The sequence below is a fragment of the Athene cunicularia genome (assembly GCF_003259725.1).
Source record: "Athene cunicularia isolate RWA chromosome 1 unlocalized genomic scaffold, athCun1 chr1_part2, whole genome shotgun sequence".
Classification (NCBI taxonomy): domain Eukaryota; kingdom Metazoa; phylum Chordata; class Aves; order Strigiformes; family Strigidae; genus Athene; species Athene cunicularia.
The window spans coordinates 80,463,018-80,488,801 of record NW_020799092.1 but is presented as its reverse complement, the minus strand read 5'-3'; the positions used below and the strand labels follow the sequence as shown (position 1 = coordinate 80,488,801).

At 40.9% G+C, this 25,784-nt stretch overlaps 1 protein-coding gene across 1 annotated transcript in view; it reads right to left on the bottom strand.

Moving 5' to 3' along the window:
- The window catches only part of LRGUK (leucine rich repeats and guanylate kinase domain containing), a 55,214-nt gene extending 34,875 nt beyond the window's left edge, over positions 1-20,339 (bottom strand). Inside the window, exons 1-10 of the mRNA XM_026840996.1 lie at positions 20,043-20,339; positions 18,823-18,930; positions 18,084-18,165; positions 16,926-17,026; positions 16,073-16,154; positions 12,705-12,829; positions 9,160-9,303; positions 6,826-6,906; positions 5,214-5,300; positions 3,091-3,197 (exon numbers count right to left, since the gene is read on the bottom strand). Coding sequence (XP_026696797.1) covers positions 3,091-3,197; positions 5,214-5,300; positions 6,826-6,906; positions 9,160-9,303; positions 12,705-12,829; positions 16,073-16,154; positions 16,926-17,026; positions 18,084-18,165; positions 18,823-18,930; positions 20,043-20,252 — 1,127 coding nt within the window. The 5' untranslated portion in view covers positions 20,253-20,339. The remainder of the gene's footprint in view (positions 1-3,090; positions 3,198-5,213; positions 5,301-6,825; positions 6,907-9,159; positions 9,304-12,704; positions 12,830-16,072; positions 16,155-16,925; positions 17,027-18,083; positions 18,166-18,822; positions 18,931-20,042) is intronic.
- Positions 20,340-25,784: the final 5,445 nt, after the last annotated feature.

Sequence of the window (25,784 nt, the reverse complement as noted above, 5' to 3'; positions counted from 1 at the left end):
ATAATGGGACATGATGCTTCAGAAGCACTAAGATAATAATGCAATTCAGTCTCCTAGTTCTCCTGCAGAGTACTATCCTCCCAGAAGAAATAGCAGGTACACCTAATAAATTAAGAGGCTGGCTCAACTCTGTACATATGTGCTGTTACTAAACTGTGAAATGAACCCAGATCTTGGTTCAGTGTTCCATCCACTAGACTATTTCAAAGCAAGATAGTAGCAAAACCCTTGGGAGATTTAAGGATTTTTTACTTCCTGTGCCGACTTGTGACATTGACAAATCTTTAGACAACACTAGCACAATAAGCTTATTAGCACAATACATTAAAATACTGGAGAAAGTAAAAATACATTTTTAAAACCCTTATTTGTATCTGTTAGGTTGTCTATCCTGTTCAATTCAAGAAAAACCTTCCACCTCTCTTGATTATTTGAGCTGTTCAGACTGTCTTTCCCTTTTCAGACATTTGTCTTTCCCATTCAGACATGAGGAAAAGACCAGTTTAAGCCAACATGATCCGAGGAAGTGACAGTTGTAGATACTACAAGTGCATTATTATAAATGAACGGTTTTGAAGATGGGAGTTCCAGGAAACGTGCTTAGTGACTAGAGATCGACAATTTATCACGACATAGCAGAAAGGTTCTTATTCTTGCTCAAGGCCATGCCCTTTGTGAATAAAGATGTCAAGGTAGGTCTGTCAAGACAGAACCCTTATCTTCGACATAGTTTTAATAAATTCCTTCTCCATGCACAGAACCTGTTACAGGCTTGCAAATTGCAGAATTCTTCTATAATCTTTGCTTTTACAAGGAAGTGTTATATCCAGTAATGATACAATATATCATTACTTGACATGATAATGCTCGGAATTCAAATTCCCTTAAATAAATTTCCATTGCTCAAATTCCTCATGTCCTGAAATTCCTTGGATTTGTTATTTCATCAGAAGAACATGGAGAACTGTCTTTCATTACATCACCACTTACTGGCTCTCAAAGGATAAACTCAAAGTTTTGGTTTTCCTACAACTTGCAAGCAGTGTCTTGTAGAGTTCTTGGCTCATTTAATGTTCATCTTTCAACTCTCTTTGTCTTTAGCGAGCACAATAATACACTGCTGTGCAAGATTAATAGATTTCAAGGCCAAAAGGGACTACTGTGATCATCTACTCTGACTCTCCTCATCACACTGGCAACAGGATTTCCCCGAGTTAAGGCTTGAAACAAGAACAATACCTGAGGTTCCGTTACAGCATATTTTAATTAAAAACGTTCCAGTTGTGGAGAATTCTTGGTACCCTTGGTAGATTGTTCCAATGGTTAATTACCTTCATTGTTAAAAATAATCACGCTCTATTTCTTCTCTGAATGAATTTATCCTCCATAGCCAGATACCAAGTCTCATCATGTACTTGCCCAATAGACAGAAGAGCCCTCTCTTATTAAATTTCTGCTCCCCATGTCGCAGTTATAGCTATGATCAAGCTACCTTTTTAAACGTCACATGCATTTATAGTAGGGAAAAAATACACATAATATTATTCAGCGGTGTGTTACCATGTAATTAAAGATAGAATCACAAGGCACACAGAGAGAGGGAATGGCATATGAAACAATGCTAATGTTTTCTGACTGCGGAGTATGCAGCAATGTAACTTTTTGCTTTGTTTTCTGGTTTTATTTTGAATAGAGATATTATTAAAAGAGAATTAATGATATTTTCTTCTAAAAATATCGTTGCAAATGAACGATACCAATCTGGTTCCAATACGCATTTTATAGTGTAGAGGACTGTAATGCATCATTAGGAAGATTTCATTAATGACTGTGTTGTGTGCTTTCCAGCTGAGCATGGGCAAACATTCAAAGCATCATTAACAATTTCGGTTAGTACCATAAATGCTGGTCTGCACGTTCATATGTTTGTGTATACAATACCTCTGACAGAAGACAGAATTGTTTCTTTCCAGCAATGAAGATACGCATACACAACCCAGTAAACAAATATTTAAACAGAGCCTATGTCTGCATTGGAAGAAATCCATGCCTTTAGGTAAAACTATTGTGCTTTTTGTTTTGTTTTGTTTTAACAAATCTCCAACCCTGAAAAAATGTTTGGGTTTTTTTTTTAAAGGCTGTTAAGACTACTCAGAGCTATCATCACCCCTGGGATGGTTCCTGTCTTCAAAAGACAACCCCAGAAAACACAATTCTGAGTTACTAAATCATGGATCTTAAATCAGATTACTCATTATGAATTAGGATGTCCAAAATAGTACTAAAATGGGATGTGGGGCACAAAAGTTGATCTCAGCACCCACTGAAGCCAATATAATAATAAACGAGATATATTGTAGAGTATCTTCCATCAGAGTATGTCAAAGCATTTTCTAAGCATTCATCAAGCAAATATCACACTACATCTACAACGTATGGTGATTTCCATCTTCTAGATGAGAAATGAGACAGAGAAGTCACCTGGCACAGCAACGTTGGAAAAAAGAACGTTGATTTGCCTCTCCCTTCTGTGCTTTAAGTGGCAGTCAGCATCATCTCCTCCCAAAGGCAGAAGCAGTTGGGCTTCCCTAAGTACAAACTGGAAAATTTCACCTTATGAATATAAAATGTGCCCCAAAGCCACAAAATAAAGCCATTTTGCTCACAATGGGATGCCAATAGTGTAAAGAGAAGGAAAAAGCAGAATAGGAAGACGATATGTTTTACAGCTCCCTTCTCCCTCTAGAGATTTTTAAATTGCCTTTGGGTATTGATAGAAATTTTGCATCTTTCATTTATGGTGCAAATGGCCATCTGTTTCAGCAGATTGTTTAAAAGAAATGGAGCTGTGGACAATCTGTCTCAGACTTTAGAGGTGACTGACTGACTTCATTTCATAATCAATTTCAACCAAATAAGATTTGCCTGATTTCCAGACTGCTAACAGAGTACTACAGAACTTCTCCTCTTCGCTAGTTTAATTTAAGAGGTGGGAGAGGGACAGAAAAACGTCCCTCTAAATATGACAACATATTCTGCTTTACTTGAGTGCCACCCTCAGGAGCAGATGTGAAGTGGAGGTAAGCTTACCTGTCAAAGATTCTCTGGGGCTGAAGCATGCTATACATAATGTGAGTCATATGGTCCTTAGCAGCAACAACTTCTGGAGGGGGATCGTATTTATTCACAGCAGCAACCTGTTTCCACAGTTTAGGGGCATAAGAAAGAAGAGCAGTGATGTAATTGTTTCCAGCTGCAATATGCTTTGCAGATCACTATGGATAATGAGGGCTTCAAAATTATGAGGGTCAGTCTTTGTATTTGGCTTGTCTGTGAGCACCCGGCTACATAAATCTTTTCAGGAGATTTAAGCACAATTTGATAGATGGATGGAAGGCAGCCAGAGGTAGCTCACCATCTTTAATATATTCAACCTTTTTCGGGAAAGAAAACAGGATGCCACCTAAGATGCAAAGTAATTTTGCTTAGGTTTTAATTATCCATTAATTTGCATCCTCTCAGTGCTGGTGGAAGATGCTGAACTAAAATCCTTAGGGACTGAAGCCATCCATTTATTCGTCAGAATAGGAACAGAATGGGCATTAACAAAGTAAGCACACTGCAATTTTCTCCTGACAATGCATTTCGTCTTTCCTGGGGGAAGGAACACTCAAACTCCAAGGATTCCCTCCATCCATTCTGCTGAAATCTCTGTTGAGGGTACTGACTACTAATGAGTTGTACATTTTTTGGTATTATTAATGCTACCCACTCAGAAACAGGTTAAGAACTACTGAATAGTCATTTCATGTAAACTATCAAATATCAACAAGCTGACACTGCTGCAGAATGCTGCCGTAAGCTCTGATGTCAGCCATGCCTATATTAGCAAGTAGTGTGGTGCAATAGCAGTGGCTCTTTCAAGCAAAATATTTGGTACTCAAGACCCAGTTTCCACACTATTTTAGAGGCTCATTTCACTCTAGATTGATCCTTTGGTCCAAATTAGTGGCTAGTAGGACATTAGGTGCATCCTGGTGCACATGATCTGGTTGAGGTTAATCCAGAAGTCTAGTTCATGTGTTGCAAGACTATTCTGTGATGAGAATCACGCATGGCAAGTTGGGCAACTGGGAGTTTCACTTCAAAACTACACTTCTGATCTAAACTACAACATTTTTGTACATCCATTTTGTGCTAGTGAGACTGAAGAGCTGCTGCCTCCAAATTCAGTTTGATAAGAGAGTATTTGAGGCTAGAGTTCTCAAATAACCTGAGGAGAGGATTTTCTGAAATAAATAACTTTAATTATCCAGAAGTGCTAGTCTAAACCAGTCATCCAGGATTACTTTTACAGTCTATAGAGAAGGAAAAAATTCTTTAAGGTATTCAAAATGTTATTGGAAGGAAAACAGATTGCCACATAAGACAAGGAGTAAGATCAACATTTTGGGTAAGCTGGGTAAACTACACCCTGGTATCATGCCTTCTCTGTGTTCATAATAGAAAGTGCCTGGCACTAAACAAGAATCCTAACTTTTATGCAGCTAGAGTTAGGAATGATGAATTTCTTGTAAGGATCATTTTTAAAGGATAATTCCCTGAAATCCAACCCCGATTGGCAGCTGTTAATCCTAACAGTTCTAGCATGACTTGGGCCCAAATACTACAGGCAGCAACCAAATTACAGTAAAAGCTGCACAAGAGGGAAAGGTTTTATTACAATAGACAGTTTTACTGGAAGCAGTCTGAGCAGGTTTTTGGGGGGAGAAGATTTTGCAGTGAAAGCTGTACAGAGTAGACTGGGAAATAAGCATCATTATAACTTTCAGAGTTCAGTTTGCTGTACGTGACACTAAAACCCCCCAGCAATGGTATTTTAGAAATAACATAGTGATTATCCCTTCAGAGTATTTCAGGAATGTAGCTGCCTGTTTAGGTTCACTAGCTGAGTAACAATGGCTGCTAAGTAATTTTCTTCACTGAACAAAGCTTTTGGGTAAGCTTTGCATTTTTACATACCACAACTGCTCCAGAAATTCTGTAGATATGTATCTGGATTTAAAAGCAAAAGTCTTTCAATTTGTAGCCTATCTTGTGGGGATGAACCATGGGAGATTTGTTACACCCAAATGACTACAAAGCTACATTTGCATGCACAGTCTTTTATACTTTATTTAGAAAAATTCCAGAATGATATGATGCTTACATACCTTTTCTTCCACTGAAACCTTCTTGAGATCCAGTTCTGTTAGTCGGAGCAACATGAAAATCACAAAGAGCCAATAATCTGTTTGCTCCTGAAGGACAAAGTTTCCTCTTTGACATAAACTACTTCATCGATCTAATATTTCATTTCAATCAGTTGAAATTAAATTGGCCTTAATACATTGTAGCATAAAAAGCTTTTTACCCTGAAGGATGTCAATACACTGTACAAACTGACCTCCCACCATAAACTCAGCTTCTGCAGCAAAAGATATTCATCGTTCAAAAGTCTGAAACTACATTGTTCAAAAAGTCAAGATGTGAATTTAAAAATCACCACCACACCCACTAGAACACCAAGAAAGGCTGCTGGAGAAATAAAAGCTTTATCTACACCGAGATTATGTAATAAACTATGATTAATACTTCTAACCTTAGTAGTATTATAGCAACTTTTGCATTATAATTAATTATAATTTAATTAATAATAATGTGCATTTTAACTTTGTCATCATATAGGCCTTCAAGTCTGAGACAATAAAAAGGAACAATTAAAAATCAAATTAGAAAGCTGACACTGACAAGTTCATGAAGCTTCTTAGTTCTAAAACCAGTGAGGTCTTGTTAAAACAGCACACAGCTGTCTTAAGATTGTTGCATGTATAAGTTATTAAAATAGTACTTGAAAGGAACAGGATCAGACTTTGCTTAGGGAAAGGACATCTAAGCAGAAAAAGACTTTCAGATTACAGAGGACCAGGGGCAGCCTCTTTCGGGTATTTTTTCATGCTCATGTCATTGTGCGCCACAACAGATCATTCACAAGAAAGCCAATATAAAAACTGGCCATTACAGGAAGAAGAAGTTAAACCTTTAACATTTTTCTTCATTCTGACATTGGAAATCACTATAAAATTCACACATAATTTGGAAATCACAAGAGTCAGGATAGAATCATCTTTGATCACTCAGGACAAATTATAAATGCGGAGTCAAAGTCAGAATTTCTGATATTTTGCAAATGTCATTGTTGTTGATAAAATGGATGTTTAATTCATTAATTGAGGAATATTATGGGAGCCATAACTGAGTAAATCCTAAAGACGACACAGATTGCAGAGACACATGATTTTAAAAGGGTTACCACTAAATTCCTTTGAGCTTTTCCCAGTGGCAATCAAATAGAGACTTTCAAAGCAAACAAAAAACATGGCACACTGTGGGTACAAATGTATAAATGGATTTGCAGATGGAATTAATAAAATTAATGGATTTACTATGTGGATATAGAATCACAGAATGTTTTGGGGGTTGGAAGGGACCTTAAAGATCATCTAGATCCAGTCCCTCTTCCATGGACAGGGACACCTTCCACTAGATGAGGTTGCTCAAACTCATGATTAAACATCATGATTCACACGCAGCTTTGGTTCAAAGTTCCCAGACAAATGTGAGTAACGATGCCAGGGAAAGCATCATTCCCTATTTTCTGCACTTTTTCCCTGAAATGACCCAGTCACTCTTGGAGATAGAAGCTGAGGCTAAATGAATTCTGGTGTGATCCTAAACTGCAGTTCTAGGTTCTTATCTTTGGCTTCTTCTTTAGTTCTTTCTTACCTGTACAGGATTTTTTAAAAGGTTTAAAACTCTGAGGAGAGGTAGATCTTCAATACATTCAAGTTCACGCAGCTCAGCAATCTAATTAGTGACAGAAACAGAGCACAAATCAGCAGCAACAGAATCCATGAGAACTATGGGGAAAAAAAAAGTGTTTTTAATCCCTGCTCTTAAAATCTGGACATAAAAAAAAAAAAAATCATTATACTCACAAAATGGGTATACATGTTAACTGCATTCAATGAGGCACTTCTAGTCAACAAAAAGCAGACAACTTAGATGGTAGCTGGAGAAGCAGTATAATACAGACAGCAATTTCAAACCACCTGCATTTTTCCAGTTTTTTTCAAATGTCAAGCCCTAACACATTTAGCTTTTATGTGGTGGATGTGCTTAAGTGAGGCAATTCTGCAGTTATATTTGCACTTCAGTTGACTAGCAGAAAAAAAAAAAAATCTTTCTAAGAAGAGTTTCTTTTCACTGGAGCTCAAGTTCATCCTACCTAACTTGCAGCACTTGACTGAAAAGCATCAGCATAGCTGTCCTTGGCTGTCTGTGTTCAGTGGGTGATGCAGCCCACCTAAGGTCTCATCTACCCACAAAGGATCCCTGGGTTGGTGGCACTCAGACACATCACATAAGCACTGGAAGTTACCTGGGATTAAGCAAAATTTGTGTACCCAAATCAAAGTCACGCTAGAGGCACTAGTGCTAGACCTTGAGTGAGCAGTTGTAAGGCTCTTAACTAAAACAAAATGGGTCAAATGGAACCCACGCCGCCTGATTTTAGCCATCTGTTAAGTTAGCCCAAGCTAATCTCACTTTATAATGGGTGGAGAGGCAGTTCCAGAGCTCACCCGATCCATGGTACGCTGGGATGAATTGTTATGTAAAGACACCTGGTTTTCCTCCACCGCTGAAATACTGAACCTAGAAGACTTCAGATTCTATCTCTAACTTATACTCAGCTTATGTAAAGTGTCTAAAAACACAAACCTCAACCATAGCCTGTCTAATATTCATTTTGAGATAACAAGAAGCCCCACTGCAGAACAGTTTTGACCAAATCAAATGTCATTTGGGTGGACTTCCTAAATAAATCATAGAATGCCAACCATCAATATTTGAAAATCACTGCAGATGTACATGAGAGACATGGTTTGCAGATAATCCCGTCATGCCCATTTTTGAAAAATCAAGCATTTAAGATCAAGCATAATCATTCTGGGTGACAGTGAGCTGAAAGTAACTCAGGTTTTTCTGCGTTAATTAATTAAAATTCTCTTTAAATTATTCTTCAGGAGAAAATGTTCAAAAAATGGTGACTCATTAAACAGTTTCAATAACATCATTAAAAGAGACAAATTTTGATGAGGTAAAATTAATAGCTTTTGCATGCCGTAAAGAACAGTGGAAACTATATAAGGCAATGGAAGTGGTGTTATTAATGCTAACAGCAGCCACACTATTAGTTTCCTGTCTTGTGCAATTGATGTACCTTTAAATGTCAACCTGAACACAGTGTGAGAAAAAGAATCCATAGCGTCTTGAATTAAATCCTGTAAATGTATCTTGCAGGTGGGAAAAAATAGTGGAAAATGGTCAATTCCTAGTTTATAATTTTATTTCTTATTTTCTCAGATTTTTTTTTTTTTATTTCACATGTAAATCTGTCTTTGATGTCAAAATGATTCATAAATTGATGGTCTTTTCAGTTAAGGACCCTGGAAGATCAATATCAGAAGCATTATGTATATATGGCTTGGGTTTCAAAATTCAAATACAAATGAGCTGGATAGTGTCATTGTACTTTCAGCAAAAATTCTGCTGCATAACAAAAGCCACTTTATAATAGAGCACATGCAGTTCTGCCTTACAGGAAGTTCCCAGCTGAGAGCTCAGAAGAATCTGTGGTCATAAAATTGGGCTAGAGAGATATTAGCAAACCCTCCTGAGGCCTGGCAGTAGAAAAGCTGTGATGTAAGTAAAGATCCTCAAGAATAATCAAGCTGAAAAAGCTGCATACTCATCCCTATCTTATCCACTCAAGGGAGCACTGTTAGTTCTGTATGTATGTGAGCATTAAATACTACAGAAGTGATACCTACATAAAGATAAACCCATCTAGAGATATTAAATAAGGCCTAAGTACACCATCAGTCAACATGAAACAGCATGAGTGAAATACCAAAGGAAAAAACGTCATCCTGTCTAATATTAATTTCTTAGTGTTGTGAGATGTTTTGATTAAGCTTAACAAGATTGAATTTTAGAACAAAAAAAGATAATTATGTATTCTAAGAAAAAAAATTAGATCAATATGAGGTATGCTACCTGGTTATCCTCTAGGTTGATCATCTCTAGTAGATGATGTTCCTCCAAGCCTTCTAGACTAGTTATTTTATTCCTAGATAGGTCCAGCTTCTGTAGAGTTCTCAAGGTGTTCAACCCAGTTACCTTCTCAATCTGGTTAGAGCTCTAAGAAGAAACGAAAACATAGGAACTGTTGACAAAGTTCTACAGATGGAAAACAATATTCCTGAGTGTTCATGTCATTATTGAGAATCCTATTACAAATAGGCCTTTTATGCATTAGCCCATCTTCAACTTGAGATGATGTATTACAGCTTTCCATACTGCTCAAGGAAAAAAGAATCAACTATCTTCTGAGTTACTTGTCTTCAACTCACCTTGAAGAGCAGCGAGAGACAACAGCAATAAAAAGAGCTCTTGACATTCTTTTGAAGCTGATACTGGCTAAAGGATACTCTCGTCACTATCCAACTCAAAATTTAGGAAATAGATATGCACATAAAATTACAGAATATATATACATAAATACATATAATTTCCCTCTGTAATCATGGTTATATTTACACTTATGATTACAGAATAAATAATGAAAATATTAAGGTAGAGCAATACAGTACTGTCTTCTTTGGACTACGGGCAGCCTATAAAAATATCTCTCGGATACACAAGTTCATCTTAATGCATACTAAGTGAAGGCAGACTTTATTTGCTGTCAGTGACAGAATGCACAGAAATGTTAAAAAAACCCCAAGCCACCAAAACCCACCTTACTGTAAGTTCATCTGGACTCTAACACAAGAAATGACCCAAGCTTTTGAGAACTCATAACCAGCTATCATTATTTTAGATTCCTTCCAAACAAATGACAAGATAGAAGACCTAGATTTATCACTGGACACCAGATGGCTTCATTTCTCAGAGCCTCACAAATCACACGCTCGTTTCTGCTACGAACTCCAAATAGGTACAACATGCTAGGTTCTGTACTCATCTTTGTCCCAGTGGCCACACGTACCCAGATGGCCTCTCCACATGATTCTTTCTGTATAACCTTGCAAGTTATATTTTCCCATCAGCATCACCTTGTGCTGAAAGCTTAGAAGCCTCATATTCTATTAATAAATATTTAGGAACTATTGAAATAAATAAGCTTGCTGACTCTAATGTTAATCCAGTTGTCTGTCCTTGACATTTTTCCTGACTTTTAAATGTTTAATTAGGTTATTAATAGCGTGGAGGCTCCCTCTTCTCTTCTTGTTCTTCGTTAGACCTCTGTTTAATAGGGTAGAGCTCAGAGCTCTAGTTGCAAAATGCTATGCAAGAGGTGCACATAAAATTCTGTGAACTAAAGGCATTTGTGTGGAGATCCTCTTTTGCAAAGCATAAAATTCCTAAGAGTCCAGTTCATTAGAGCTGCACTTACTTTTCTGCAAACATAAGCAGAATAAAGGCTTTTTGGTATAGCTAGGCAGTATTTACAGTTTTTGAAGCCCTCTCTTCCAAACTTCAGACCTTACTATTCTTTCAACCTAAAAAGGCCAAGGGAAAATGGAAAAGAATGATGAATCAATGGGAAGAGAAGGGATGAATGCTCCCATGAAAAGAGAACTGCATTTTTTTTTCTAACTGGTAAAAGAAAACGCTATGCTAAAATCTGCCTATTTACATAATTTCCACATGACTATCTAGTTTGCTTATTAAAAAAGACAAGCAGTTGTATAAATAAGCATATCAGCATGTAAGAACCAAAACTGAAGAACATGTTCATATTAATAAGGCTTAGCTGTTAACACAACCTCCAAAACATTTTACAGAGCAGATAACCATTACTAACAGAATTATTATTAGACCTTTTAGATGAGGAAATTAGTGCATACAATGGCTGAGCGACTGTATTTCTCCCTGAAGAAAGTATTTAGAGAAAAGCTCTTCCTGTCAGCTTAGATCGTCATACTCCTACAGTTCATTTCAGAACTTTTAGACATGATTTTGCCAATCTGAGTTAATCTTAGCCACTAAAAATGAGACAAAATTCAGTTTTATTGCCACTAAGGGCATAAAGCTACTGAAGGCATTATATACCTGAAATATATTAAAAATACGTTACTGAACACCACTGGAATATATTATTCAAAACATTCCACTGTCCACTTTTAAATGTGAATATTTTTCCTGAATATCAAAGCAGTAATAAGTACAAGGGCCAATCAGGCCTTGATGAGTACAGACCTTAGTTACTCTTGTCTATATCAGTTACTACAGAGCTGAAAGGAAATCTTTAAAATTTTAAAAGGATTGGAAAAGAATATTTCTATTCTTTATAAAGGTTTCATTCACTTTACCTAAAATATTTATGTAGGTGCTTAAAACTAATGTGGCAAATATGAGCATATTTCTATGTATAGCTTTTTTGGTACTCATTTTTAAAATCCCAGTAACTATTTTTAATCTTTTTATTACAAAGTTAAAGTTATTAAGAAATAGCCTGTTGTATTTTATAGCAACTGAACAGCTTTAAAAATAGGTTTTGCTTGTGTTTTTGGGCAACATCTATACGGATGGCTCTTCCTATTAAGTATCTCAAAATGATTTAGTAGAAAGCGTTGGTATTAAGGACATTTTACAAACATGGACCTGAGGAACACTGAAATAAATGCCTTCCCAAGGTCTGTAAAAGAGCCAGATGCATGCAAACAGAGGTAGGCATTGACAGAGGTCGATATCTGGGGTAGTTATCGCTGGCTATCTTCATAACCAACAGAGAGAAACAGGCACTTCCAAGGCCTGATGCATTTTGCATGAATGTAGATAACAGCAGCTGGATCAGAATAATGGGAGTTTTTCAAGTGTCCATTTCTCTCCACTGACTTTGAGGCTCCAGAAAACAATGAGCTCTGTTGTCTACACCACAGAAATCTGGAGCCAGATAAACCCCACTAAAGCATCTAGAAATATAACCTAGAAACGTTGTATTTAAACAAATATACCCTAGATATCTCGACGCAAAGCTGGCAATACAAAGCTTCCAATCTCATGACAAGATCCTTACAAAATTAAACAAAGATCCTATAACAATATATCAGATTTGCATCCTAAACTTGACTTGTTTTCTAAAACAAATGGAGGCTGCTCAGTCCTCACTTCTTCCTCTCCTGTCCTAGCTCACTGCTGTCATGAACACAACTTCATGAGGAAATGTGCTTTAAAAAACCCAATAAAACAAATCATTGTTTGTATAGTGGGACTTGCAGAGTAACTTCTTACACATCGCCTAAGCGACAACAAAACCTACCCAGAGCAAAAGCAAAATATCTTCGGAGAAGTTCAAAACCTAGCTGGACAAGGCCCTGAGCAATCTCCACTGAAGACGGAGATGGATCAGATGATCTTCCCAGTTTCCTTCTAACCTATATCATTCTATGATCCTGATTTAATAGAAAAAAAAATGTGTCCAATATTACAAAGATCTCTGAAAATCTGTTATGTAACTACCTGCACAATTATTAAAGCATTAATATATAGATAAAAGGCAGACGGGAAACCAACTCGAATTACTTCTTCCTTACCAGATTGAGTATCCTGATAGGTAAGTTCTCAAGGCCACTGATTGCACTGAGTCTGTTGTGTGACAAACTAAGATGAGTCAGACTGTGACACTTCTCCAGTCCTCTTATCTCCTCTATGTTATTAACTATACAGAAGTGTTTGTGTTTAAGGAAAATAACCAAACACAAAACCTTAGCAACAGTTAGCAGTTAAATTAGCCAGTGGAGCTGAATTTTATGGTATGGAGTGCTAGACATCAAATGTTTCATGTTAAGGAGTTTTAAATCCCAGCTGCTCACACCCACCCCTATTCTGCAACTCACCGCCTCCTTGTTTGACTGGCACAACTTTTTGCAGGGCAGCAGGACAAGCGACACTTACTCAGATAGAAATATCCTCCCCTCCTTTTTGGAGGGGTTTTTAACTCCAAAACTGTTTCTGTGACCTGGTGTACAGTGCAGTCCTTCAAGCTGGCATAACCGGGTTGGTGGCAAATCAAGAAAGTAGTGAAAATGAAGGAACAGGCGTGTGGGGGAAGAAACTACTTCTGCCACCACCTTGCAAAACTATGCTGTAAATCTCTGATCTTCTTATCAGATGCACACATGCAGGCTAAAACATAGGGGTATTTATGTCTTTTGAGTCTACCTGAGCACCACCCATGTTAGGTCAGCTGTAGAATCCAGGTACATGGCTGATTCACTGGAGGAGGGTGTGACCTTTTTATGTTTATGGAGTACTTAACTCAACATGGCTCCAAACTGACCTTAACCTCCAAGCTTCATACTTAAATTATTCAAGTCATAACAGACAAGAGTACTATACGGGGCTATTTCACTCTAAATTACACCTGTTCTATACTGGCCACCTGCCCTGACAGGGGAAAGTGTATCTTAAATTATCATTAAAATCAAAAGCAGCAGTAGAAGTAGTTAGGATTCCTCTTAGCAAACTTCAGCATTAACATAACTACCCAGATTCCTTAAACACAGCATGTCTCCTTTGACAACAAGCCTTCTCAGACTGCTTTTACAATGGGATGAACTGCAGAGGTACCTGACTGTATTTCTCCACTGTACCAAACTCAGGTAACTGATCCAGGCATGGAATTGCACTCGTATTTTAAGTGTCCAAGATGGAACTAGTTACATAAAAGCTCAAGAAATATAAATGAAAAAAAAAAATAGCCAGAACATGCAGGACACAGAGAAATGCCTTTAGACAATCACAGAAGAAAACATTTTTAATTGACTTGAGAGAATAAACTCTGCCTGCAAAGAGGGGCAAGTGATTTTTCATCCACATTTCTAGTCTTACCAGGCAGTGGACAAATTATCAGGATTTTTTCTCAGTCTGAATAATATTGTAACCAAACTGTAAGCTTAGTCAGGGACAATAGAACACTCTTTAACAGCTGTGACTAAACTCTTTTTTGTCCTAACTGCATTCCTACACAGGGACATAACTATACGGTACCCGAGTTCTACACTGACAGGCCTAGATGGGGAAGGAGAGGAGGAGAAATGAGATAATAAGCACAGATTTATCTTTTCATAGGACCTCACAGTAGGCTGTCTGTCGTTTTAGAAAAGAAACCAAAATCCTCCACAGGCACTGATACTGGGCAGATATTAACTGATTTGCATACAAAATGGGACTGCTTCTCTTTCAACTGAGGAAAAAAAAGTTGGAGGGAGAAAAAAAATATATTTAAGCCATAAGTATCAATATGAGGTAGCAAATTACTCAGCACTAAAAATTAATACAATCAGTTTTAGTCTTTTGTCAGATATTATTGCCCAAACTGTCTCCCTTTCTGGTTTGGGCAGTTTCCTCCCTGAAAACTCATTTATAAACCTGTCAGGTACGCTTGTGTGTGTACCTGACAGAAAAAAAAAAGTTACAATGACCTTACCATCTGCATCATAATTCACTTAAATATGGTAAAAAATTATTAGTTACTGTCAACAAGAAGTGAACGGCACACGTTTCTGCTACTGCGTGATATTTAATATAGTATTTTCATTTACAATTACAAAGAACAGCTTGTTTTGTCTGCCATGTCTTTGGCGAGGAGTGCTTGACACGGGTGAGGAACAGTGCCACTTTCCTATTCTAAATTCTGCACTCAATTTTTCTGTATTTCAGAGGGTCCTGTAGCAACTGTGTGCATGAAGCAATTTTTCTCCCCATTTCAATGGCACCTTCATTGACAAATAAAGAAATTGAAGATAGCACGCTGCTGCATTGAAACCAAATGAAAAAAAATAGTGATTCAGATCCACAGTACAAATCTCTGATCTCTTTTCCTTTTCATTTTGCCGTATGGTTTTTGCTCTGCGATAGAAAATTAGAATTGCAAAGGCATGGTGCCTCGATGCCATTTTCTGACAAGAATCATGTCACCTGTACACCTTGTAAAACATGTGAATAATGTAACCTGGGTGCCCTGCAAATGCTTTATCTGCTCCTACATGAAAGCATTGTATTAATATCGTTTGGTAATGGGCTACTTCGAGGACAAGGGACAGAGGAAAAACTGCAACAGCCTGCTGTCTTCTCCTTTTCAGAGAGCAGAAAATCAAGCTGCAATTTATGAAGCAAAGAGGGAAGGTTCACGAGCCCTTGGGAAGCAATTGTAAGTCAGGCAGCATGTCAACATGGAACTCCAGAAGAGCTTTCAAAAAAGCATAGGAGAATCTTTAGGGAGACTGAGAGTGCTACGGACAGCCTTGGAAAAGTAAGCAATGAAGAAACTTAATCTGCAGGTTCCTGTTTATCTGATTTCTGCTAGAACAGTGTTTCTAATCCCACAGACAGTACCAGTGAGAGTGTGGAAGGTGGGTAGCAGAACACCTTTGCTCTGTGTTCTTCCCTCAGCAATACTCCAGGAAGTTTTCTTTCACTTAAAGATTCTCTTCACTGTCATTAAACGGACTTGTCCTTCACAGAACTTGTACAGTCCCTGTGTAATTACGCACGTCTAAGATTAAACAACATGCACCTTTTTCATTTAAGGGTGCTTAATATTCCAAGCTGATTTCCTATTAACCTTTTCTATATAAAATTACTAAGATTATTTATTACCTCTGCCATGCAAAGACAGCACGACACGGCACTTTTTCAGTTTTACATCATGCAAAGAGAAGGTTTTTTGCGTTCCTCTAGCAGGCTAATACTTGACATGTATACACAAACACTTCTAACACTATGCATGCTTAAGTAAATTAAGAGCAGTTTCACCACCAGAATCAGTGTTTAATCTTGTTTCTAAAGACATAATGGGCATGAAGGAAAAATAAAAAGAAAACAGGTATCTGTATGAAGCAACAGCTGTTCAGAAAGTAAACAAGCAACTTTTCTCCCATTCAAGTTTCATAAAGGATACAATCCAGCAAGAGTTTAGTAAGTGACTGGTATGCTGACAAATCCTGCATTTTAGGTATTTGATTGTGTGAAAAATCTACTTCCTAAAGTAAAAAAGAAGACAGAAAGTTAGTTTTATTCCTTCAGCACTTACAGCTGTCTTGTGAAACTAAACAGCTGCTACACTAAACTTGTGATCAAGGCTGTGGAAGAAATATGACGATCATTAATATTAATATTGGGACATAAAAACAAAGACTGTTTTTTATGACACATAAATTTCACATTTTGGGAACTTCCAAAACCATACATTCTTCCAACAACATTCTCGTTAATGGTCCTGTAATTATGTGTACATATTAAAAAATAAAACCAACCAACTAACAGAGAAAACAGAGAAATACATGAAGTTTGTATTTCAAAACAACCTCCTGCTTTTTATAACCTGAAGTGGGCTACAAGAAAACAACAGCAAAGGGAAGACTAGCACACAGCTACATGTTAAGTACGTGTTTCACAATGAGGATTAGCACCAGTCAATTTGAAAGGCAGGAACTGATCCCACTAAAGGTCTGATGAATTTGACAAGCAAGGAAAAAATTCTGGTTCTATTTACGTCTGGCTAGAACAGTCAGCTGTATGGTATACCTTCCCATGGCATGCAAGGGTTCAGAGTGTGAAAGAAAAAAGACTGAAACATGCAGCACAAAAAACCCAAACATTTGAAAATGCTATTAAAATGTCAAATGAGGTAAGAAAGGAGAATAAAGGTGGCCTAAAAATTTGCTTTTGCATGTGTCCAAATACAATGTCTAAATCAAATTTAGAAAATGGTTTTGAATTTAAACCTATAAAATGTATTTTTTGCAACTTACCTTGAGATTTTTAGGTGGTTTAAAAACAAAATATGTAGTCAGTTCATTGTTGGAAGCATTCAGTTCTAGCAAGTAAGGCATGTGACTGACACAAGAAAGATCTAGTAACAAGACAAAATGTCAAATCCTGTGCATGAATGCATAGGTAAATGCAGAGATCATCATGTGAGAATGGGATAATTACGTCCAATAGCAATCAAAAATCAATTTGCAGTTACACATTCAGAAAGCAATGTTTAAAACGCAGAAATCAGATGTATTAACACCTTCTACTAGAAAAAAAAAGATGGTTTCTAAACCACAAAGAATAAATATTTAAGTTCTACATTAAATTTCTATTATGCAAACTGATCTGTCTGCAAGTCAGGATATAGTTTTATATTCTAGCTAGCTCTAGAATGACAGAGAGACTATCTCTGTCCTAACTAATTAATTAGCAGAGAAAAGTATTTAGGCCTTTACTGAAGACTAAACGACTAGTTGCTATGGAAAAGTCTCTGCTCTGTGCAGACCTAGCCTTCACTGACAAACTATTAGTAAAATGAGCACGGAGAAGTGCTGCCTTACAAAAGTACTGCTATTATAGGACTCCAGCACCTCAAGTGAAATGAACTTGAAAGAAATAATGCAACAGACTGCCACCACAGCTTATTCCTTTTGATGTGAAATTAAAAAATGAGTTGGGGCATACAAGGTAGAGGGCAGGAGTAGGAGATGATGGACTTTATCTCAGTCTCCATTTGTTGTTACCTTTCTACATCCAGGATACAATTTTTTTTAACATTTTGTCACCAATGGGAAACCCTGACAAAGGAAAGCCCAAGGCTGGGAAAACTGTACCAGACATAACTTTAAATATTATGACATCTGCTCAACCTTAATCTTGTATTGACATGCTTGCATGCATTTTATCTTTGGATAATAAACTGGACAATAATCGCCATGTTTCCACTGATAAACATATGCTGGTGCAGCTGTCTGAATGGTCCATACATCATTCTCAAGAAGATCTAGCCATCACCTCATTCTATAGAGCTGGAGTAGTTACACATTAAAATGTAGACCAGGCTTTGTGATACTAAAACTACATGGTACAGTGCTTTTCTCATCTTAAATGATTTCACAACCCAAGAATTTACTAGAGTATTTACTACATACCATTAATTTTATTATATGAAAGTTCCAGCTTCTGTAGGTGAATGTATCTGGAGAGAATGTTAATGTCACTTAACTTACGACCCTGGAAAAATAAAGCAAAGAGACTTTAATAACTATCTGTATAACCTCAGCCGCTCTCCCAAGAGATACGCAGCAGCAGCAGACATTGAAAAGGTGCCCCGAGGTCCCTCCAGCTGGATGTGTTGGAACAGGATGACATACACCAAGAGTGATGTTAGATCTGCAGACCAGCCATGAATGGAGAAAATGTCAAAAGACTTTAAAACACAACTAGGAGAGACAGCTGTAGCTAGGAAAAATGCCAGGAAAACAAGGCTGCATAGAAAAGGGAGTGGCAGCAAGTAAACTTCAAAAAGAAACAACCACTTTAACTTTCTGAATGAACACAGCATTCTCAGGTGTTTAGCATGTTCCTCTATTTTTTTTTCTTTCCTCAGCTGACTGAAGCAGGAAGATACATTTTCACACTCAAAGATTGGGAAGGAAAAATCTTAACTGCTGTTGCTACTAAGTGAACAAAACAATACCGATATGGCAGTTGCCAGCAGGAGCTGTGCTGTGTCTTGTCAAAAGTCCCATGTACATGAAACGGCATTGACAGGTAGAGACAAAAATCTGTGTCTTGAAATTTTTTTACTAGACCAACTATATGCTGTTAAAATCAGGAAACGTTTGAGCAGAGAAGCACTTTACATTGATGTTCTTTGCTTATACTTACTGAAAGCGACAGATTGAGATAAACATATTCAATACCAGGGGCTGAGCGCCCCAGCTTGTGGAGTCCCTCAGCCACAGTGTCTTCATCCAACACTCTTTTAAACTGACCCTATAAAATACCAGAAAGGGAGGACAGGGGGAGGAATGGATTAAGGAGAGATACATAAAATGAAATTCCACACTCGGTAGAATCTGGGGCCTGCTTGGGATGCAACCAGGAACAGAGTTTAATAAAAGTCCTCAATCAAATGGTGCTTTCTTTCAGTGCTCCATCCCTCTACTAATGCACTAAACATTAGGAAAAATGACAATTACAGCCCTCAAAAAAGATAAACAGAAACATATCACATACTATCTCTATAATTTTAAAAAAGGTTGGGTTTTTTTTTTTTTTTTTTTTTTACCTTTCGGTTTAAATGAACAGCTCTAAACAGGGCCTGTTTCCAGAGATGTTGAGCTCACACTGATTATGGATATCTCAGCAAATCAGCACTAACATAACCCCAGTGCTGCACCCCAATATGCACATTATTGGAGGCCCTTTAAATTTGTTCAGCATGAGCAGCTAGCGCTACTCTTCAGAGAACAATCTTTGCCAAAGAGGGTACTTGACAGATGGCACTAATGAACCACTGTGTAGGTTTAATGAGAAAATAAGCCAATGGCTTGTGAAACTCCTAAGAGCTTGGAGAAGGCACACAGTTCCCAATCTAGGGACCAAGATAAATAATGTTTCAAATGGTAATAATCTAAATTATAGCACCTACATGTTATATCATTGGAGACTAGGGATGCATTTCCACTAGGTAAAAATATGAAGTGGTACCGCTGTGACAGCAGACACTTCAGAGCCCAGAAGAGCAGGAGAACAAATTCACTTGGGTCCAGGGGTTATTGAGTCTCAGAGCTGGGGCCATAAACAAGTTTAACTTGGCAATCCATGCACCAGTTTATGCTTAGTCTTTATATAGAAAGGAGAAAGGGAAAATCCAAAACTATCTTGGACACCACAGGGATGGAGGAACCCTAAAAAAAGGCAGAAATGAGGGATGAGGGGAGACTGACCAAACCAGCCCTTCCCCTCTTTGGAGAAATGAAAAACCACTGGTGCCCTCATCGACTCCCCATTATTTTCCCCACAATTACACTGATGAGAGGAGAAAGGGCTCTTCCCTCACGAGCACACCCCTCCCCAAATAGCTGGGGGGCACCGAGTTGAACCTCTGCGTGCTGTGACTCCTCTTCCTCTTCGTCACCGGGCTCCTGCTCGTCCTCTTGGTGAGACAGACTGAGCTGTGGCTGCCGCAGGCTGGGCCTGTCCTGGGGCAGCTCCCCGGGGATCCCCTGGGAGCGGTGCTGCGGAGGTCCGTGAGAAGGGGGAAGCAGCTCACCGAGGCCGCCCTCTCCCTCCTTCTCCTCACTCCCCTCCATGAGCTGTAATAAGGAGCGAAGAGGCGGAGGGAGCTGCGCTACCGATGCTTCGCACTTGACCGCCACACGGTCACCCCCCAGAGCAGGCCGCCGCCATCTTGTTTGCTCTCCGGTTGCCGCAGAGACGGGAGAGGCAACACCCCCCCGTCACAGGGAAAGGGGATTCGCGCCATCCCGCCAGCCAGCCAATAGAAAAGCGGCGGCGGAGCGGTGCAGGATGGGAGTTGTAGTTCTCGGCGCCGGGCTCGCCCGCCGGGCCGCAGAGCATGTCGGGAGTTGTAGTCCGCCTCGCAGGCCCTCAGGCGGCTTCTGCGGCTGAAGGCACCGCATCCTCGCTCACGCAGTCCCTCTCCTTTCCGCTTTCCCCCTCCCACTTTTCCGCAGCAAGGGAGAAGAGTGTGTTTGCTCCAATTGTGCGCACCAGATCAGGGTACGAACTCAATGCTGTCAGAAAAATCATCTTCGTGGTACCGTTATCCAACCACAAAGCCCCAGGGCAATGTGCAAGATGGCGGCTTTCCTCAGCGGCACCATAAGAGTAAAGACTACGCAGAGAGTTGGCAGTCCTGACTCCCAGTCAGCTGTTTTAGGCCAGTCCAGGTTATCCCAGTTTTTGTCTGCAAGGACGGGTGTCGTCGATCATTTATACTGGGAGTCTCAGCTATCTGCTGGGGTGATGGTCTGAGGGTGTTTGAAATGGATGAGTAATGAGTTTCCTTAAAAAAAATACAGTTTCAAAACTGGTGGAAAAATCTATATAATTTTGCTGAAAACATTTGGGAAATAATAAGGGATCCGGCTGTCACATCAAAGGAAAGTAGAATGACAGCTTTTTATATCTTTGCTTCTTGTCCTGCTTTTTTTTATCATCACAAAAGCCTGACTGCTTCCGTGGTTGGACTGACAGTGTGTGGATCCATCCTGGCACACAGTGCGCCCATGGGTGATGGCTGCTGGAGAGGGTGCTGCTGCCGTGAACTCTCTGGGATGATGGTTTTGTTTAGCCCTGCAAAGCACTGCTTCACTGTATTATTCCTGTTTGAGGAACTAGAAAGCTCAGCACACCATGTTACAGGGGAAGAAATAAAAATCCCCAATTGTGGGCAACAAGTTTTGGGCCATAAAATATATCTTACAGATACCAATCCACTCTTAATACAAATCTTATGTAAAGATACTAAAGATACTGGAGTTTTGTGTTGAGCATGTTTAGTGAGTTGTGGACAGTAACCTCTTGGTTCCAGTCATGCCCTGTGGCACGAGTTCCACAAGTTCATTACTGCAGAGGAAAAAAAAAGGAGAAAGTTATTTGTTTTCTCTCATTTTAGGCCTTTCCCATTCCCAGTACATCATCCACTTTTCTTCTTATATTGCAGAACAGGATAAAATGAGAAAATAAAGCCAGAAAATAAAGGAGGGGAGGAAGAAAAGATGTGCCAGGATGTCTCCAAATACAGGTCCCTGTGAGATAAAGATGGGGAGAACACTGCTTCACATGGTAAAACAATTTAATTTTGGGGACAGGGGATTCCTGGTTATTGCAGTGGGTCTGCAACTGGGTCATGACAGCCAGGTGAGCCTTGAGATTCTGTTAATTCTGGGTTTCAACATCACTTAATTGCCTTCTGTGTCTTTGTAAAATGACACCTGTCTTTGACTGCAATGGCTATTGCTTTAAAAAAAAAAAAAAAAAAAAAAAAAGGGAGATCTAAAAACTCCTTATGGACATTATCCACTGACTTTTATCTCTGTGCTTCAGGGAAACATTATGATAACTGCAATAAAGCTGGCCCAAATTACCTTCCTTCATTATCTCACTGGCCATAAATGTTAAAACCCTTAATGGGATTTACTCCTTTTCCACTAAGCACCTCGTGCCTCCTCCCACAGCCCTCTGGGCACAGAGGTTGCCCTGCCAAGGCTCTGCTCTGGATGGTGTATGTCTAGGACTGTTCAGGTTAAGGGCAGCAAAGGCAAGGGCTGGAGAGCTCAGGAAGGGATGGAAAATCCTGAATGGGAAGGAGGGATCCTATCTGGGAATATGTTTTAGGAGGCTTTTGGATTTGTGACCTAGGAGAACAATTTCTGAATCACCAGAGCCACAAAGCCAGGCAGGAGCTGCTCAAGGACAGCAGGGCTGCTGTAGCTGTTTCAATCTTTCATAATATCTAGGATATGTTCCTTCTCAACACTTATAGTCTGCATCTGCAGATCTTTGCCTTCTGCAAACAGGGGAAGTCGCTTTTTGATGTGAGCCCTGCACTCCCCAACTGCAAGATGATCAGCACCTGCTTCCCTCCTGTGTTGGGACTCCCTGTGAGCACAGGAGGTGGCTGTCAGCCCCCCAGGGGTCTTCCTGGCAGCCCAAAGCCATAACGCACAACAGGTGAAACCACTGCAGCCTGTCCCCCCTCTCCACACCTTCGTCATCAAGTCACACATTGGGCTGCAAATGGCACAGGAGGGCTGAACCCCACCTGACTGGTCAGACTTTCACCAAGTTGGGTGGGAGTTTTGATGGGCTTGAGGGCTCTGCAGAGAGACCTGGCCAGGCTGGAGCCATGGGCTGAGCCCAACTGGGAGAGTTTCACTGAGGGCAAATGCCGGGGGCTGCCCTTGGGCCACAACAACCCCCAGCAGGGCTACAGGCCTGGGGAGGAGTGGCTGGAGAGCTGCCGGTCAGAGAGGGACTGGGGGGGTGAGAATGAGCCAGAGTGTGCCCAGGGGGCCAAGGAGGGCAACGGCATCCTGGCTGGTGTCAGCACTGGCGTGGTCAGCAGGGACAGGGAAGGGATCTGAGCCCTGGGCTCGGCACTGGGGAGGCCGCCCCTCGCTGAGTGGGTTCAGTTCTGGGCCCCTCACCCCAAAAAGGCCATTGAATGACTCGAGCGTGGCCAGAGAAGGGCAACGGAGCTGGGGCAGGGTCTGGAGCACAGGTCTGCTGGGGAGCGGCTGGGGGAACTGGGGGGGTTCAGTCTGGAGCAGAGGAGGCTGAGGGGAGACCTCCTGGCCCTCTGCAACTCCCTGCCAGGAGGGGGCAGAGAGGGGGTTGAGTCTCTGGAGCCAAGGAGCCAGCGCCAGGCCCCGAGGGAATGGCCTCAAGCTGCCCAGGGCAGGGTCAGGCTGGCTCTGAGGAAGGATTTCTGTGCAGAAGGGGCTGTTGGGCGTTGGAATGGGCTGCCCAGGGCAGGGGGGGAGTCCCCGGGATCCCTGGGGGGGTTGAAGAGTCGGGCTGAGCCAGCGCTGAGGGATCTGGGGGAGTTGGGAACGGTCAGGGTGAGGGTCATGGTGGGGCTGGAGGAGCTTCAGGGGCTTTTCCAACTGAGACGATTCTGGGATTCTGTCTTCTGCACCACTGGCTGTTTCACAAAGCCTCCTCAAAAACAGCTTCCTCTGTGTCAAACACAGCTGCAGTAAAACAGGACAGTCCTGCTGTCTCTTTCAACTGCCATGGGGGTTTTCTTTCCATGCCTCCCACATTTAAAACAGAGGGCAACTGGGTCACCCCTGTGGGAGGTGGGACACTTTTCACCCAACTTTGTAGCAGAAATATCTATCTTTAGACGGGGCTTGTTCAAAGGACTTCAAGGGCTTCGAGCTAGCTGCAATCTGGGCAGGCTTTGTGCTATGGAAAAGCTATGAAGTTTTAGAGAGGAAAAAAACCTTCAGAAACCTTTTATTCTGGATGACAAGTTTGGCTGAGTCTGACATCTCACAACCACACAAGTAGCACCGTTCCCACCGAGCTAGGTTGCTACTGCAGGCAGAAACACCTGGTACTGATCTTGGGGCTTTCCTGTCACTCACCCAGCGGCTGTTGGAGATTTGCGGCAGAAGGGGGTGACTTGGAGCCTCACAATCGCTCTGGAAACTCCATCATCTGTGTTGGGTGACAGTGACAGCCACCCAGAAAAGTGCAGATACTGCCTGGCAGAACCCTCCCCTTGTTTGTGGGGTGCAGGGGGTGTGCAGTAGGACAGACAATACCCAGCAGCTCTGCAAAGCACAGTAGTAATATTTAGCTGTGGCTGGGCATAATCCCTTCGCATGTATGTACACAGACACGTTTTTTGGGTTTTTTTTGATCCAGTGCTCTGCCTTTGCAACCTGGCAGCCAGCCAAACACCTCCCTATTCCCCAGGCTCCGCACGGGCAGGTTAGCATCAAACGAGTGGCGAGCAGATGGGTGGCGTGAAGGCAGCGGAGATGCTTGGATTAGCATGCAGTAGTTTTTACAGGAAGATACTTACCCGAGCTCCAAGCTCTCCGAGAAGCAAAGGCCACACGTAATCAAATTAATAGCTAGCTGGGCAGCTTGTCCGTATAAGATGGGGCTGGAGATTTCATGGGAACAGATGATAGAAAAAGAGCACGTCCAAATACAGTTTACATGGACTGCCATCGAGCTTGGAGCAGAGCCAGCAGGGCTAATGAGTTCTCAGCGTGGAAGTGTCCCAGAGTTTATTTCCTACCATCTGGAAAATGCCCGCCCTTCCACTGGGATTTGTGATGATTCAGACAGGAGACGGGATTATTAAAAAAATCTCAGAAACACACTTGTCCTCCCTCCCTGTCTCCCCCCACCCCATCTGTTTGGCTTGGCAGTGCAGGGACCGGCTGCCTGCTCATGCGTTCCGAGATGAAACGGCTCCTTTAAGACCCCTCTCCACGGGGGATGGCAACTGGAGTGAAATTAGCCTTATGTATTTTGGGCTAGAGACAGATTGTTCTTGAATGGGTCCATTAAAAAAAGCAGCAGTCTTGGGGAAACAAAATGCCCAGGTGGTAATGGTAATTTTGGTGGACGCAGAAAATAGTTGGGGTGGTGGGAAATGTCACCCCAGACCTCCTCCTTCCAGTGCCACATCCCTGCTCCAGCACAGCACATCCAGCCAGGGGATTACCGAGGACATGTTTTCCTTCCTTAGCATAAAGTATGAAAATTGAGCTTTTTCCCCCAGAAATCACATAGTGCAAATTGCATTCTGAAAGCTAAGCATGGCCATTCCAAAGGGCCAACACCCATCTGTCCATCTTCCTCGGGGAGCCATGTTGGTTTTTATGCCTTGTCAATGATTTGTGCACTTCCCTCCTCCTCGTCTTCATCGCTCTGTGCCCCCAGTGGCTGCCATCACATTTTAGCTCCAGCTTCTCCATGGTCCTGGGGTCCTGCTGATTTAGGATACCAAGTTAGACACCAGAGTGGAAAGAGTAGGGTATTTTACTGGGGATAACTAAATAATGTAACACAGAAAACATGCCGTAAGAAAAGACAGAATAGCTCACTTAAAGCAGACAAGTAGGAAAATACAGCGTAATGCACCAAATTATTACTACATGAGAGAGAGCAGTGATGAAGGAAGATCCATCCCCCCTGCACCCGTTCCCACCCCCAGCCCCGCAGGCGCTGGGCAGCCCCGGTTACAGCGAGGGTTTGGGGAACCTTTCCCAGCAAGGGGGGAGCCCCACGCGCTGCGTCCCCCTGTAGCCGAGGCATCCAAAGTCGCTGCGAGCGGGTCCGGCCTTAACACA